The sequence below is a fragment of the Talpa europaea genome (assembly GCF_964194135.1).
Source record: "Talpa europaea genome assembly, chromosome: 3".
Taxonomy (NCBI): domain Eukaryota; kingdom Metazoa; phylum Chordata; class Mammalia; order Eulipotyphla; family Talpidae; genus Talpa; species Talpa europaea.
This window is the reverse complement of record NC_140069.1, coordinates 50935684-50953936: the sequence shown is the minus strand read 5'-3', so window position 1 is coordinate 50953936 and position 18253 is coordinate 50935684. Positions and strand designations below refer to the sequence as shown.

The following is an 18253-nucleotide window of genomic DNA, read 5'->3' as shown; positions in this document are numbered from 1 at the left end:
TTAATCTCCAGTGACACCTTGCATAGTAAGTTTTAACATCATTATCTTTGTGTCAAACTCAGGCTCAGAGAAGTTAAGCAATTCATCCAAGTTATCTGACTTTGAAGCAACGAACAGGATTCACAGCTAGGTTTGTTTGTCCCTGGAGCCTGTTCCTGACTCAGGATATACTGTGTAATGACTAGGTTTAATGTAGCAACTCTGTTTTGGGAGACTGCTATGTGCCCTGCAATGAACAGGATTCACAGCTAAGTTTGTTTGTCCCTGGAGCCTGTTCCTGACTCAGGATTTACTGTGTAATGACTAGGTTTAATGTAGGAACTCTGTTTTGGGAGACTGCTATGTGCCCTTCACCTACAAGTGTTTCTAGCCTAGTGTCTTTCGTATGGTAGATGTTCAATGTGAATTTGTAGAAAGAAAGAATAAAAGGGTGCACAACGATTGTTCTAACAAAGCGTGGCATTTTTCAATCCATCTTACCTTATTTTCTTGTTATTGTAGGACAGTGAAAATCCCAGATTCAGCCGAGGGACTTGGGTTCCAGATCCGAGGATATGGCCCATCAGTTGTGCATGCAGTGGGGAGAGGTAAGGAATTAATCCTTCATGGTAAACAGCTCTCCAGGGTCTTCCTTTCTGAATAGGAATGTTTAAAATGTCCGTAACCAGGTTGTTCTGGATTTTCTCAGTACATTCCTAAAACAATATATATTTTTAAAACCTTTAAAGTTGTAAGGCATATTTATCACTATTAACAGTTTTGTAAGTGAATGATTCTTCCCAGTCCCACTTTTCTGCATGCTTGAACTTGGTCAAAGGATGTAATGTTTTCAAGGTTGTCACTGTATTTTTCTGTGATGGCAAAGTTATATTTTTTGTGAATAATGCAAAGATGTGAGTAATCAGCTTTAAAAATGTTCTGTGAGCTTGATAAACTGTAACTTCAATTACCTCTACATACCCAGCATCTGAGTGACTAAAAGCTTGTTTTTATGAATTATTCTGTTTGATAGGCAAATCATCCACTGACATCTCTTGTTATGGTTTTTAATTTCTATATTGATACTAGTAATGATTTAAGGGAATAACTATTAAATTCCACATGACTAAACAAACACAGTAAAGAACTTCTAGAATAAGAAGTGCTACAGTAAGCCTAAGAGGCCATGAGTTTATACAATAAGAGACATATATGTCTAATAAGAGAGACATTGCTGGGTCTCCCCTGGTGGCGCAGTGATTGAGTGCTGGGCTGCGAAGCTGCCCACAGCCTCTGCAGCACTGGTTCAACCCCTGCTGCCTGCGAGGGTCCCACATGGCGTGACAGACCTCTCCTGCCGCCCGCTGCTCCTCTCAGAAGTGTTATTTTGTCAGTCTGCCTGTTCTGCTCCCTGCTCGGGCTCTGGTGTATTCTCTCACCCTCCCGTGCTTCTGACTGTACCCCGTGGTTGTATAAATAAATAAATAAATCTTTTAAAAAAAGGAATTAAGAAAAAAAAAAAGAGAGGCATTGCTTTTCATTGCTAAGACATGTAAAATATAAGGCATCTTAAAATGATCAGCCAGTCATTAGGCAGGAATCTTTTGAAAGGATGAGAAGAAAATTTAACAAGTACATACTAGTCAAGCCTGTATTCGATTATAAAATTACTTTCATCATTGTATATATAACAAAATTAATCTTACTCTAAAAATTTGTCTTTTCATGCAGGCTTTAAAAATATAGTTTGATGGGCATTTAAAACTGTAGTAATAATTCATTGAAGATTAGGAAACTGAAATGAAATATTGATGCATCAAATGCTTTTTTATTTTCCCTAAGCACCAAAAAGTAAACCATATTATGAGTATGTAAAATAACTGAAAACCTGAGTGAATCTTCTTGTCCCTCTCTCCCAAATATGTCATTTCAAGAATAGGATTTGGAACTAATTTTTGAAATTAGATGAGCCTGTGTCTGGGTTACTATGCTTTTGCAAAGATAGAGATGATCTTGTGCTTTCCCTTTCACGTGGATACTAATGAAAAGATATTATTCTCTAGGTTCTTTTTGCATTGTATTTTTTTTACACAAAAAAACTTATTTTCTTCATTAGCTTTTCTCATGGCCACACACTAGAGTTAAATTAGTAACTGAAATTTCAGCTTTGGAATCTAAATTTTTAATATGCCAAGTTCTGATTATAATTTCTTGTTTTGGTCTCTCTCAACTTGTGTTTCTATGCAGTCTTTCAACTCAGTTGGAACTTCCAGTCTTTGAATCCTTTCCCTTTCTTTTCCAAGGTCACAGATACCCCTCAAGTCTCTACTTGCTTCCTCAAGTAGTGGGTCACTTCAGTCCCTCTTGCCAGCATCCATAGGGTCCCCTCCCCTCACACTAATCTGTCAGATGCAGGCGGGGTACCTGGTTTCAGCCTTGGATTAGCTTAACCCACCTTCTTTGTTACTTCTTCTGAGTAGCTGGAGAAAACATCCATGGCTATGGAATTATTATATATTCCTGCAGCAATCTTTTGATGTGTCTCTGACCAACTCCCCTCCGATCTTCCAAGATCAACTTTTTTTTCCTAAGTCACAGAAAAATTCAGGCTACTAATCATGAAGACTTAAATGTTCCATACCCTTTTGTGCATACATTTCTGACTGTATCGTTATCACTAATTTTTCACCCTTCCCAACTTTCTTCCCATCTCCTTTTTTTCTTCCTTTCAAGTTAATCCACAAATGTTCGGGATCCTATCCAGACTTCTGTCTCTTCTGTCATCTCTTTTGATATTGAATTGCCAAGTATCAAACACTGTTCCAAAATTTTTATAGTTTGGCTATAAACATGCTTAGTTCATTCCCAATGAAATAAACAAAACCATCTTCAACTAGAACAGCAAACACAAAAATCCCTCTTTTTTGTTCTCTCCTGTAGATATTTGCTATTAGACTGTATCCCAGGGACCTACAGCATTGTTATCAACTGGGAGCTGGATACAAATGCAGAATCTCTGCCCCCTCCCCCCCCCACAGGAAATATTGAGCCAGAATCTACATTTTAATGATATCCCCAGATCCATGTCAAAAATTGAGAAGCTTAGTTTTAGAATAATGCTCTAATAACTTTTATTTTTGTCATGACCAAACTTCCCTAAATGCTTGTCTGTATTTTTGCCTCCCCCTTTTTATTTGAGTTTTAGCCCAATATTATATCCATCTTATTCCAATTCACACCCCTATCTGCAAAATCTGCCTTAGAAGTGTTATCATGGATTTCACTGAAAATATAATGGATTTATAATGGTTGTCTTTTTAAAAAAGATTTATTTATTTATGCATATAAGAGCTGGGGTGTAGGCTAGAGGTGCAGGGGGTGAGAGGATTCACTAGAGACAGAGTGGAGAACAGAACAGGTGGATTGACTGAAATACACTGCTGAGGGAGCAGTGGGCAAGACAGGGGAGGTCTGCTGTGCCATGTGGGTAGCTCCCTGGCTGGGAATTGAACTTGTGCTGTAGTGGTTGCTGATAGCTTCATAGTGCTGAGACTTAACCCCTTGCGCCACCAGGGAGGCCCAATAATGCTTGTCTTAATTGAGTTTTTGGTGCCACTTGTTTATTTTTTTTATTTATTTTTTTAATTAATAAATTTTATTTTTATATTCCCCATACAATTGCAATCCCCCCATTCTGACCCCAATCCCTCCCCTCCCGTCCCCCACCCCCCAAAAAGTGTCTCTGGTTCATAGTTTTTGTTGATTTTGATTTTCACTTTCTTATAGTTATTCATTTTCCTGGTCCCTTATTTAAGTATTCTAGATTCCTGCTATGAGTGAGACCATCCAGTACTTTTCTTTTTCTTTTTGGCTTATTTCAGTGAGCATGACTTGTTTAAACCTACTCTCATTTGCTTAAAATGTTTACCTCCTGATTTCTGAGATGGCACTTTTCAGATTTCCCCCCCACCCCCGTCTCTCCTCTGCCAGCTCTCCTTACCTGTTGACCTGTAAATTATTGGCACCCTTTCATCTCCTTGCCGTCTTGCTCTCTATAAGCAATCTTTTTTTTTTTTCTATAAGCAATCTTATTGTTGCACTTTGCTGAGGATTTCTCAATTTCTGTCTCCATCATAGATCTTTCCTGAGTTCTACAACCTGTTTTTAGTTGTTAAACATCTCTACCTAACAGCCTTTTTGGCATCTTCAAATTCTGTATTGTCCCAAATTGAACTTTTCATCTATTTTCTGAAGTTGTTTGACCTTCTTTGCTCTGTTTATTGAAATGACTACTCTACTCAGCCTCTGAGTTCAAAGGCACAAGAGTACTCTAGCCTTTGCATAAACTCCGCTACCAAATATCAAGTATTTGATCTCATTCTGCCCCTTCTAACTAATGCACCCTTAGTTCCAATCTAGAAAATTGTAATGGTCTCTGGTGATTTAGACTTCAGACTTAAACTTCAATGATTCAGCCACCAGAAAGAAGTTGATCTTGTCACATCTCTGCTTAAAATTCTTCAGTGGCTTTCCACCTCCATAAGAGTCAGACTTTTTTTTTTTAAAGATTTATTTACTTATTTGATTGTTTGTTTATTTATTTATTTATACAAGCACTGGGTACAGTCAGAAGCGCAGGAGGGTGAGAGAATTCACCAGAGCCAGAGTGGAGAGCAGAACAGGCAGAGTGACGAAGTACACTGCTGAGGGGAGCAGCGGGCGGCAGGAGAGGTCTGCGCGCCATGTGGGACCCTCACTCGGGACCCTCAATCAGCAGTCCGGGATCGAACTGGTGCTGCAGAGGCTGCGGGCAGCTTCGCAACCCAGCGTTCAACCGCTGCGCCACCGAGGAGGCCACATAAGGTTCAGACTTTTGGACCTCACACAGATTGTATAAGGACTCATGATCCCATTCTTCTCAACTCTCCAGTCATATATTGTTCACTCATCTCTGTTCTAAGCTCACATCAATAGAACTGCTTATGTGCTCCCAAACCTCTAAGTTATTTCTTGACTCCATACCTTTTTTTCAGACCCTTATCTCTGTTGGGAATGCGCCTCTTCCCCCCAAAACTCAGTTACATACCAAAAGAAGAAATTATATATTGACTTTTTAGATCTACATTATACTCTTAAAGATGTTTGATAATACCTTCATGGGAGAAATTGCTTACAAAGGAAGATTCTTCTAACATACTTATTAGTTTTACAATCATTTGTGTTAATTTTATTCATTGAGTTTGTTAATGGTTCTTTGAAAGTGTTGATTTGTTCAGATACCAAATAACAAAGGTGAAAGGTTCTGACCTCACTGGTTAGGATATGCTACTTCCATATTTAAATCTGTATCTATGCAAAATAATGACTGGACAGAAGGTGATATCTGATTTAGTCTGTTTTCTACACTAATTTTTGGTTCTCGACCCTTTGTATATATCCTGAACTTTTATTTTTCTTAACATGTCCTGTCCACTCATAGTTGCTAATTGACCCAATCTTTTCCCTTAAGAATTTCTTTCAATTGTTGATATTTAAAACAAAAAAGGTGAGTATTCTTTTATTTTATTGAAATAAAAGTGCATTATAACACTGTATTAAGTTTCAGATGTGCATCATTGAGAATCAATATGTGTAATTTAAGGAATATTATTTAAATATGTAGAGACTAAAGAAAGATAGATAAGGCATATTATTCTGGCATTCTCACTTTGCCATTATACATGCATATTTAGAAAATTAGATTGACTAGACATTTGAAAGGGAAAATAACTGATTAGCATTATAAAGGTCACTTTTTAATGTCCTTTCAAACTAATTCTTAGGGAGGAGGTGGGAAAATATTCTGTTAATCAGAGTTCAAATGACCAGTTAAAGCAGAAAATTTTCAAAAGGACATTGCTATAAGAACCAAATTTCTCAAGAACATACTAGCAAGATCCTGTGATAAAAATGAACCTTATTTCTAATATTAGTTTTTGGCAATTTTCTCATTTGTATGTAAAGGAACTGTGGCTGCTGCAGCTGGTCTTCATCCTGGACAGTGTATTATCAAAGTAAATGGGATCAATGTCAGCAAGGAAACACATGCCAGTGTGATCGCACATGTGACAGCCTGCAGGAAGTACAGGCGACCCATGAAGGTAAATTGCCCTCCCGTCAACTCATGAACATCCTAAGGGCAATATAGGATAGTGCCAGAAATATTTTTGGTTTCTACTTCTAGATTCACATTTAAACTCAGAATTGTAAATGTTATAATGATTATTTTAGCTGAATAATTAAGTATAATTGACTGTACTTAGTTGTATTTTAATGCTATAGTATCATCACCTGTTTAAAAAGCATTCCAGGTTATTTTTATTTTCATAGTGATATGAATTTTCAGATAGCTAACTGTTTTTCAGTTTGAAATCCTAAGGTGTAAACTGATTTTTTGACATGAGATTACTCTGGAATCTATGATGGTTATCATGACTATGTGTTCATTAATGAATCACAAATAATCACATGATTTATTACAAGATTTCTCTGAGGAAAAATGTGGGGTTTATAGAATCTGTATTTTAGTTTTGGTTGTATTTATTTAGGTAATGGATTTAGCTCTTAAGAGGAAACACCAAATTGTATTTGCCATTATTCAAATTTTAAGAATGCTCCTCTGATCCAAATTTCAAGTGCCATAGAAAGTAAAATTAGAGATTTAATTTATAAGCAGAGCTTATTGTCTCATGAGGTATAAGTGAATATTGGACTATAAGAGAAAATTCTCTCAAATTAATCAACTAAATGCAAAAGAAACTTTAAAGGAGAAACTTTGTATTCTTTGCTATTATGAATGGTGAGCTACTCTCTTTTGGATTTGAGAATATGTTTTTTTGGGCAAACCAGAAAGATGAATCTATTTTCTTATAGACCAAAAGTGATATCCTGTAACATACTGAACCTTCATTAAAAGAGCTGATCAGGTTTGCTTACTAATAAGGTCAAACTAGCAAATCAGAATTCATACAGAGGCGCATGGGTTTTTCTGGTTGATAGTAATTGAAATAAATATTTATTGAATTGTATTTGTAGATGAGTTTTCACAAAGAAATTTCTGTAATTATCAAACCTTTTTGCCTTCTGTAGGAATATTAACAAATTGCCAAATTGATTTAATTTTATTCCTTATTATTTTCCTTGCCTGCCTTCTTAAAGAGGTGTTAATCAGTGGACTGATAAAGGAAGGCAATAAATAGACTGGAAAAAAAAATCACTAAGTTGTTAACATGCTCTAGCAGGTATCCATTATCACAGAACAGACAATCCCAAAAATTATTGCACAAAACAGGATTGATTATGTCTCTTGATTCTCTGGGTTAACTGGGTGTTGGTTCCTGAAAGGTCACTGATGTCACTATATTCTGCTGGAGCCTACTGTCCCTTCTGTTTGCCTCCTGGTGACCCCTCATTCCATGTGGGGTGGTCATGCTCCACTGCTATTCTACATGGCTTCCTTTTCCAATCTGTAGAAGGATTTTCCTTTCTGTATGATGTCTGGCTTTTAGGAGGGTATATTGTACATGATCAGTTCTCAACTTACAGCTTGCTAATATCTTTTTGGAAAAATAAGATATGACCACATCTAGTGTCAGTGTAGGAAGGAGGTACATATAGGTGTGGATACTAATGGATATGGATCATTGGAGGCCACAATAGCTTCCCAGGATTTATTTTAATGATCTGTGTTAATAAACATTTTAATGATATATAGTAGTATAACTGTTAAACACAACTGTAAAGTTAATGCAAGGGAAAAATGGATAATATACATATGTCACACTTCAAGAGTACAATTTAATGCATCATGTTAGGTAGTAAAAATTATAAATTTTAATGTGAGCAACTGTCAAAGCATTAATTTGGTAGCTATTTCATCTCTTATTTATCTAAATAATTGGATCTAATTTTCCAATTAAAATACAGGCTAATTTATGCCATGAAAGGACTAAAAATTAGTTATATCACTTGGGAACCAAGTAAGATGAAAGATGTCTTTCCAATGTTCATGTTGGTTTGATTCAAAAAAAGCATTTAAAATGTTCAAACCCATGTGTCTCTTATAGAGAACTTAAATGTACAATTATCAGTAATTGGTTCATCAGGAGAATGTCCATCTAACATTTATTTATTTTAAAATGCAATTTTTAAAGTGTATTTGAGATATTTAAGTAATACAATTGGAAAGTAAATATTATTTAATAACATCTTTGGAAAAACACTTTAGAAAAACCAGGTTGTTCAACCATTTAATTGCCAATGACATTCTTATTTTTTAATTTTTGTTTATTTTATATATTTTTACATAATTTTTAATTTTTGCATGATGTATGTATTTTCATCTTGGTTATAGTCCCTGTACAATTCCCACCACCCTTGTTTTGAACCTACTCCCTTCTCAATTGCCAATGACTTTCTATTAGATTCTGATGTTGATTTTTTTCTCTTCCAAATTTTACTATTTTAAACTGAAAGAATAAATAAAATTGTCAACTCTCTTTTTTAAAATTATTATTTATTTATTTTTAAAGAAGATTTTTATTTATTTATACAAGAACTGGGGTACAGATCAGAGGCATAGAAAGGTGTGAGAATTCACCAGAGACAGAGCAAAATGCAGAACAGGCACTGCTGAGGGGAGCGGCAGGCAAGGCAGGAGAGATCTGCCACGCCATGTGGGTTTCTCCCTGGCTGGCCGGGAATCAAACCTGCACTGCGAGGCTGTGGACAGCTTCACAGCATGGCGCTCAACCTGTTGCGCCACCCGGGAGGCCCTTTAAATTATTTTTTATTAATTAATTTTTTTTTTACATCATTGTTCATTTTTAAAGAATACTTGCTTCCCCCCACCCCCTCAGGTGTAGTCCCCATAGTTTCCTTCACCAATGCACCCGTGTACCATTGCCTCAGCTGGGATTACATCAAACTGAAAAGCTTCTGCACAGCAAAAGAAACATTAACCAAAACAGAGACACACCACTGATTGGGAAAAAAATCTTTGTACTCCAGTCAACTGATAAGGGACTGATCACAAAGATATCAAAGAACTCACACAACTCAACAAAAACAAAATAAACAGTCCAGTCAAGAAATGGGCAGAACTTTAAAGACATTTCTCCAAAGAGGAAATGCAAATGGCCAATAGGCATATGAAAAAATGTTCAACATCCCTGATAATCAGGGAAATGCAAATTAAAACCACATTGAGATACTACCTTACACCAGTAGGAATGGCACATATCAAAAAAAAAAAAAAAACAAGCAACAACAAATGTTGGCGAGGATGTGATGATGTGGTGGGTGGAACTCTCCTACATTGCTGGTGGGAGTGCAAACTGGTCCAACCACTATGGAAAGCTGTCTGGAGGTTCCTCAGTTTACTAAAAATGGAACTACCATATGACCTGGCAATTCCACTATTAGGTATCTATCCAAAGGATAAAAAAACATTGATTCAAAAGACCACCTGTACCCCTATGTTTATTGTCAACTCTCCTTCTAAACCAGAGTAATCAGATAGGCTTATTTTGTTTTGTACTAATTGCTTTCCTCCACTCATTTCCAGCAAGATTCCATACAGTGGGTGTATAACAGCATTGAGAGTGCTCAAGATGACCTTCAAAAGTCTAACTCCAAACCCCCCGGAGATGAAGCAGGGGATGCTTTCGAGTGCAAAGTAGAAGGTTGGTTCCTTTTTTTCCTCATTTACTTAGAGTATTCTTTATCAATGTGCCTGTGTCTCCATGAAATTATCGACAATTTCATATGTTCAGTTCACTTCCTTAAACCATTATCACCAAATAAATACATTATTTTTGTTAGAGACTTGAATATTTTGCATGGATTATCTTGTAAAGTCACCAAAAAAGAAAATCATAAAGAAGGTGATTATCATCATCCTCATTTTATGGGAGAAGTAATTGAGACCTCTATAGGTTAAGTGACTGACCCAAGCTAGTAAGTGTTAGAATGAGAATTCAAACCCAGATTATAATGTTTCTTTGTTTTGAGTTTAAGTGTTGTTCAGATCTTCCAGTCAGTGTGAGTCTCAGATGGCAGTGTGGTCATCACTTGAGAGGGAGACGCAGATGCAAAATCTCCACCCCAGCCCATATCCACTGCACAGAAATTTCCATTTTAATAATATCTGACCTATATACACATTAAAATTTGAGAAGTCTTGTTTAGAAGGTCCATAGTTCATTTGAAAATACTTTCTTGATTCAAATAACTTTTACTGTTTAACATTGACAGGAATGAAAGAGGCAAACTAATAATGTGAAAATGAGAGGGGAAAGAGAATTCTTTTGATAAGGACTTGTGTTTGTTTTCTCAGTGTAGCAAACCAGCAAATTGCTGTATTCAGTTTCGTCTTTTTTTTTTTCTTTTTTTCTTTTTTTGCCAAGTGGGAAGGTATTGAGGCAATTACATTTATGTTTGCTTTTGATGAATACCTTGAATTATTCTTTCAAAACATCTTCACAAAAGTCATGAGTCTTCTCTTCCATTTTCCTACCACTCATTTTTCCATTCATACTGTTGGTGGCTGTCTCTAAGTATTTGTACACGGCTGGAGAATTCCCTACACCCACTGATCACGGGGGATTAGGAAAAGTTGTATTAGATCCATTCTGGGAAGCAACTTGGTATGATCTGCTCAAAATATAAACAATGTTAGAAATATTTCAACCTCATTAGAGCAACAAGTTTATAATACATTGATTCTCTTATTTAAACCAGGACAAGTCTCAGGACCTTATCCTCAGGCTTTTTTTTTTTTTTAAAGATTTATTTATTCATTTACACAAGAACCAGGGTACAGGCCAGATGTGCCGGAGGGTGAGAGGATTTACCATGGACAGAGAAGGGAACAGAACAGGCAGACTAACGAAATACACTGCTGAGGAGAGCAGCGGGTGAGACAGGAGAGGTCTGCATGCCATGTGTGGATTCTCACTGGCCGGCCGGGATCGAACTGGTGCTTCGGAGGCTGCGGACAGCTTCACAGTGCTGCGCTCAACCGCCGGCACCACCAGGGGAGGCCCTATCCTCAGGCTTTATGACTCACTTGGAATTGGATTTTGTTCATCAGAATTGATATCACTGTGAGAGTGGGTTGCTGTGATGCTCTGAAAATTGATTTCTAGCTATTCTGAAACTTCATTATTTTAAGTTAACTCTTAATCTGCTTTTCCTTATTTTATTTTTACTGTTTCTAATATTCTAGGACTCAGTTGTTTACAGTAAACTAGTCTGTTTCCTTATTTAATATTTACTAGCAGGAATCTGACCAGTTTCTTATGTGAGATTTTAGGATTTTTTTCCACCAGCTGACTGGAGGTCACATAGTTCAATAGGAAGACATTCCGGATGGAAATATTGTTGTAGTGAATAATGACATGTTTCTCAATGAACTATCGCAATAATATGCTGTTTGGGAAATCTCAGGAACCTGCTATGCTGCAAAAGTGATTATTGCATCTCCTTTTTTAAAATGATATTTGGTATTTTTTCTACTTTGAAAAAATATTCATCCAGTGTTTGAGGCAGTTTTAGAAATCCTGAATTTATATAATACATGCTTGAAATGAGATAATTATAAAATTGTATGTTTAACATTTCTAATAGGCATATATATGTTCACTGATCAAAATGGATGTGCAAAGATAGGACCAGTCATGTAAGAGTGGTGTGATTTGGATCACTCAAACATGATTTTGTTAATGTTATTTTTTTAATGTTAAAAAATAGTTACATCATTTAGCACATTGGATTTAGTCATCTTTTAAGAAACTTTTTAAAAATTACTTGGAGTGATGCATTATTTGGAGAGACTAACAAACCCTTCATGAATTTGCTGAATTAAAATTGTCTTCATTCCAGAAGTAATTGACAAGTTTAACACCATGGCCATTATTGACGGGAAGAAGGAACACGTGAGTCTGACAGTGGATAATGTCCACCTGGAATACGGAGTCGTGTATGAGTATGACAGCACAGCTGGGATAAAGTGCAATGTGGTGGAGAAGATGATTGAGCCCAAAGGTTTCTTCAGCCTCACTGCCAAGGTCTGAGCAATCCTGGGAAAACAAGGCTTCTTGTTTTAATTAAAGCAACTGAAATCTCTTCCACTATAAAAACTGTAAATGATCACATACATTGCAGCTGTCAGGTCTTTCAGCCTTTTTTTTTTTATCTCCTCCAGTTACTCAGTGTGGGTGCACACTTCTATTCATTGGTCTCTTCGGGAGCACAGTGTTAAGTTAGATGGGATTCTTGCCCAGCCAAGTGTTAGTTGACTTGGCAAAGGCTTCGCTGCATCTAGTAAGTTTACCACCTTTGTTGATTGAGTATCATGGACATATTCAAGATGGTTTTTATGACAGGTGGTGCTTTTTTAAACATATCTAATCCTTCGAAGGATATTTGAAATTCTGCAAGTCTCATGTTTATTTTATAAAATTTCACAAAGCTGGGAGATCAGTTTATGAACAGAACTTCAGACGCTTATATAATTACTTCTTAGTTGATAAGTACATCATCTTTAGTGCTTAGACTACAGCCACAGGGGTGGGAGAGAAGAAGTCTTCATCCAAATGGATAAAGCATGTGGCAAGAGGTGACCTCTACTTGCTTTTCATGATTCTTGCACAAGGAAAATCAATCAGATTCCTACTGGATGACCTGCAAATCTGGGCCTTAGTATTTCATGTGTTTTTATATCACCCTGTGAGAATTGAGGTATTACAAGTAGGAAATATGAGATATAGCTTCACTGCTTTTATTTCTTCATTTTAATTCTCCTTTCAGATATGTATAGTTGAGTTAGATTTAACATGTATAAAACACATTTAAAAAATTTAGTGAGAGAAAATAATAGAGATCCAAGTGAACTATTTCAAAAATCATTATTTTATATCTTTTATATTCTGAAAGTCAATTTTTAAAAATTTATCTTTCTAATGACTTTGTACCACTGTGTTTATCTAATATGAGAATCTATTTTTTTGAAATGCAACCCCCTCCCAAATACATTATATTATTAAAGAGATCCATGAAAGAGCTCGTAATTCTTTTCTTTCATTCTCTACTTAATTCAAATTTGCAAAATTACATGGATTATTTTATAGATGACAATTGCTTAAGCTGCTATGCATATATGATTCTACTTTACATATAAGTGAAGTAAAAAAAATTAAGGAATTTAACCAAGATCACACTGCTAATGATAAAATTAGCTCTAATTTCTAGTCTAGTTATTAAACAAAGAACTCACACTCTGTTCTGTAAGACAAATTGTTGGAGAAGGAACTCAAATAAACCTAGCATCTATATATACATTGTATTGCTCACACCATACTATAAAAATGTCTGGTAAGGGTATAATCAACCCTCCTGCTCTTTAAGCAGTCCTAAATGCTAAATTTAAATATGACACAATTAATTCTTAATTCACTGAAAATGCTTAATGATCCATAGTGTTTATACACACACATACACACACACATCTTACAATTGATTCAAATAGTCAAGGGAATTTACTAATTGAATACATCATATGGATGCTTTTATCTGATAGAGTTAAGATATTTCATGTCATGTAACATTGATTTTTACTTTAGAGAACCTCCCATTTATTCATATCTTCAGCAACCATTTGTTAAATGTCCTCTCTGTGCTGGACTCTTAGTAGCTTATAGGAATGTTATTGTATTGGTTTTCCTTAGATTTATTTTTCTACTACCAAATTGGAAAAATGAATGTTCTGAGTATCTCTCACTATAATACAGGTGATGTGTTCCCACTGTCCCCCAGCCAGTATCTATTTATCCAGCAGGGTATCTTTGAAGTCCTCTCGCCTCCCTCAGGGGCATTTGTAGACAGCACAAAGCAAAGCATGAGAAGCCAAGAACACAATTCCATTGCTTCACTGCCAATATTTTACTGAAGAGTGAAACCCCAGGTGGCTTTAGAAGCACATAGGGGACAGTTACCCCATGTTGTGTAATTGTGAATACTGTATTTGGCTAATTTTAACTATTTTATTTTCTTGTTTTGGTGTGTGTATATGTGGTTTGTGTTTACCACTACAGATTCTTGAAGCCCTGGCTAAAAGTGATGATCATTTTGTACAGAATTGTACCAGTCTTAACTCTTTAAATGAAGTGATTCCTACTGATCTTCAAAGTAAATTCAGTGCTATTTGCAGTGAAAAAATTGAGCATATATGTCAGAGAATATCCAGTTATAAGAAGGTAATGTTTCTTTGTATCTATATTGTGTGATTATTATTTATTTTTTTATATGTCAGATTTGATTCATCACCTTAACCATTCGACCACCTCATCTGCTCAAAATTTGATTCAATTCTTGCTATTTTCATTACAGATTTGTTACATTCTAGTTTATTGAAATAATAACATTTATACAAATTTTAATATTTTACATCTTTATTTGATATTTACATACCTATAAGCTATTATTCCACATTTTCCAAATATAATAACTGAGGCCTAAAGAATTCAATTACTTATCAGTCAAGAATGGGGTTGAGGGACCTCCCTGGTGGCGCAGGGGGTTAAGCACCACACTGTGAAGCAATCTGCAGCCTCTGCAGCACGAGTTTGATCTCTGGCCAGCCAGGGAGCTACCCACATGGCACAGCAGACCTCTCCTGTCTCGCCTGCTGCTCCCATAAGCAGTCTATTTCAGTCTGCCTGCCTGTTCTGTTCCCCACTCTGTCTCTGGTGAATCCTCTCACCCCCGTGTGTTTCTGGCCTGTGTGTCTCTGGCCTGTACCCCAGCTCTTGTATGCATAAATAAACAAATCTTTGAAAAAAATGGGGTTGAAATTTAAACCCATATCACCTAATTTGAAGTAAAATTTAAATTACACTGTAGTTATTCTTTCCCTTTTCTCTCAACAAAAGGGAAAGAACCATCAATCAGAACCAACCATCAGTCATGTTTCAGTACATGACATACAGACTAAATCGATTGATTCACTCATTTGACATATACTTATTGAACAGCTTTTATGTGCCAAATGCTGTTATTGGTGTCAGGACTGTGACAATAAATGAGAGATTTTTTTCTCTCATACTGCTTATTTTAGAATGGGGGGACAACAAAGAGTAAATAAGTCTTTACAAAGGTGTAAAACTAAATATTGAAAAATATTAGGAGGAAATAAAAATTGGGAGATACGGTGGGAAATGCTAGGATGGCAACTTTTGACTGGGTGGGTAGGAAGAGCCTCTTTGAGGAAACTTGTATCTGAATGGCAAGTAGAAAATTTCATTTATATTGGAATGGGACAACCTCCAGGTAGATGGAGCGTCTAGTGTTGAGGTCCCACAGCAAAAAAGAAAGCCTGAATGGCAAGGGAAGAGTGACTAGTGCCTGGTTGGAGGCTTAGGCAGTAAGTAGTCATGGAGAGCTGGGTAAACCTGCTACCTTTTGGAACTTTAGAAGGAGCTTGGAATTTCTTCTTATACCAATAAAAGTAATTGGAAACTTTTAAATAGTGATGACTGCATCTGATTAAGGTTTTGAAAGATCAGTCTGGCTCCTCTATAGGAATGATTTGCAAAGGGAGGTGAGTGAGAAACTATTATAATAGTCAGGTGATAACTTGGATTATGGTGAAGATGAGAGACAGATAATTAAATGGGTTTATGGACATATTTTAGAAGTAAAATTAATAGAAGTTGATCTCCAAATCATATCCTACAGCAGGTTTATTTTTTTTCTATTTACAAAGTAGAATACCAGATTATTAAATTATTTTTTCTTAATATGAGACTTGTTGCTTAACATTTGATACAACCATACTAGAAAATGCTATTTATCTCAGTATTTATAAGTTAACTGAGTATGTTTTATGCTCCTGAATAGTAATTAAAAAATAAGTCTAGTTATGTATAGATGTGTCTGTAAGAAAATATATGAATGAGTGCCAAGTATTTGGTTACCTCAGGTAGAGTGGGGTAAGGGCAAGAGGCACCGCTAGTTTTTGCTTCAGGAACTTCTAATAGTCTTTGACTTGTTAAGTTAAATATGTATTGCTGTTGCAATTTTTATAAATACCTTCACATATAGGAAAATGATATTCAGGATCGCTCCTTACCTGTCACATCAACTCATCTTCCTTCCGTGGTTGCTTAGCTCAACTATATGAGTTCAGAAAGATGCTATGAATGTGTCTTGTTGAACTGGAAGCACTGAAGATTCTCTTTTTACTTGTCTTTTCTTTATAAGATGTGACAGTGCTTTGAAGTAAAATTTAAAACCTATAAACAAATGCAAATTAGTGTTCCCCATTTGAACACATTTTGAAGCAGAGAGTCATCCTACTTCAGAGATAGAGCTGTTTGTTTCTGGTTGTCAGTCTTGTCACTGTGTGTGTCATTCTGTTGGATTTTCATCCTATCTTCTTCTCTCTAGTCATTTACACAACAAAAACGGTGGAAATGATGGAAGAAATATACATGGAAAAAGTTAACTATAGAAATAAAGCATAGGATCAGGGCTGATTGTTAGGGTATTGAATTGACTGTTTTACGAAGGACAAGGTAACATAGGCTTAAATAAGATAGAAATATTATTTCTCACTTACATAAAAGTCCAACTGGACAGGAGTTTAGTGGAATAGGGCATCATCACCATGTCTAAGTTATAGCACCTCAGAAGGGGAAAAAAGAAAAGGAGGGTAAGGAGCTTCCTTTTGAGGACATGATCTGGAAGTTGAACACATCACTGCAGTTCATGTCCCATTAGTCATTTATTGAAAGAGACATGGGAATGTAGTCTCAAACTGGGCATCATGTGAATAAAACCCAGAGAATTCCCTTACTGAAAGGAAAAAGAGAGAATGGATAATTAGCAGAAAATTATGAAATGAAAATTATAATGAAAATTAGCAGATTAGTTTATAGGTAAACAGGTATTAGAATAAATGGTATAGACCATCCCCCCAGGGGTTAAAGGTTATTGGTAAGTAGATTTTAAGACTTTATTTAGTTGCTAAGGTGGAATACTATATTTGACCTTATGCGTACTGACCAGAATAAAAGGAAAACAATCTATTATGTATTTATCAGTACCCCTGTGATATTTTTGTTTCTTAAGGAAAGTATAGCTTTTTTTGGTAGAGTACTATAAGAAAACTCTCAAACTGGTGACATCAAGAAATGTCAGGACAGTGCCCATAAACATGTCTGGATAAGTAGCAGCAATTTGTTTCATATGGTATGTGTGTGTGTGTGTGTATTTACATCATTGTTCATTTTTGTATAAGTTTGATTTCTCCTATCGGTGTAACCCCCATAAAATACCACCACCAATTCACCTGTGCACCATCACCATAGTCTCTTGTGCTCTTCCCTCCCCTGTTTTGATCCCTTCTGCTCCTCCTCCCCTGCTGAATGTCTCCGATTTACAGTTGGACTGCTAGTTTTGTCTTTTTTTTCCTGATCCCTTGTTTGGTTTCCCTATGTTCCTCCTATAAGTGAAACCATCCGATAATTTTCTTTTTCCTTCTGACTTATTTAACTGCACATAATATCTTCTAGCTCCATCCATGTTGCTTCAAATGCCATGAGTTTATCTTTTTTTTCCATCAAACTTGTTTGTCTGAGAGGCAGAATATATTTTATTTATGAGCATAAACTCCAGCACCAAACTGACTCTTTTTTTTCAATTTTTGTGCAAGTTTGATTTTTGGTTTTTTAATTTTGTATATTTTTTACATCATTTTTCATTTTTGTACAATGTATGCATTTTCATCTTGGTTATAGTCCCGTACAATTCCCACCACCATTGTTTTGTCTCTGGTTTATAGTTACTTGTTGATTTTGATTTTTACTTTATTATAATTAGTCTTTTTTCCTGATCCCTTATGTAGGTTTTCTAAATTCCTGCTGTGAGTGAGACCATCTGCTATTTTTCTTTTTCTTTCTGGCTTATTTCATTGAGCATGATCCCTTCCAGCTCCATCCATGTTGCTACAAATTGCATGAGTTTCTCTTTTTTGATTGCTGAGTAATATTCCAGTGTGTGTGTGTGTGTGTGTGTGTGTGTGTGTATTCTGTTGTGTATATATACCACATCATCTTGATCCAGTCATCTATTTTTGGGCATTTGAGTTGTTTCCATAGCTTATCTATTGTAAATAGTGCTGTGATAGAGTTTTATCTTTTTGATTGCTGAATAGCAATGAATTCCACTGTGCATT

The 18253-nt window shown here is 35.9% G+C and overlaps 1 protein-coding gene across 1 annotated transcript in view; it reads left to right on the top strand.

The window, feature by feature from the left end:
- Positions 1-18253, top strand: part of PREX2 (phosphatidylinositol-3,4,5-trisphosphate dependent Rac exchange factor 2) — a gene marked incomplete at its 5' end in the record, with an annotated part of 262693 nt that overhangs the window by 135088 nt on the left and 109352 nt on the right. The window contains 5 exons of the mRNA XM_084229429.1: positions 502-587; positions 5983-6119; positions 9584-9701; positions 11902-12086; positions 14112-14273. Of these exons, the coding sequence (XP_084085555.1) occupies positions 502-587; positions 5983-6119; positions 9584-9701; positions 11902-12086; positions 14112-14273 (688 nt within the window). The remainder of the gene's footprint in view (positions 1-501; positions 588-5982; positions 6120-9583; positions 9702-11901; positions 12087-14111; positions 14274-18253) is intronic.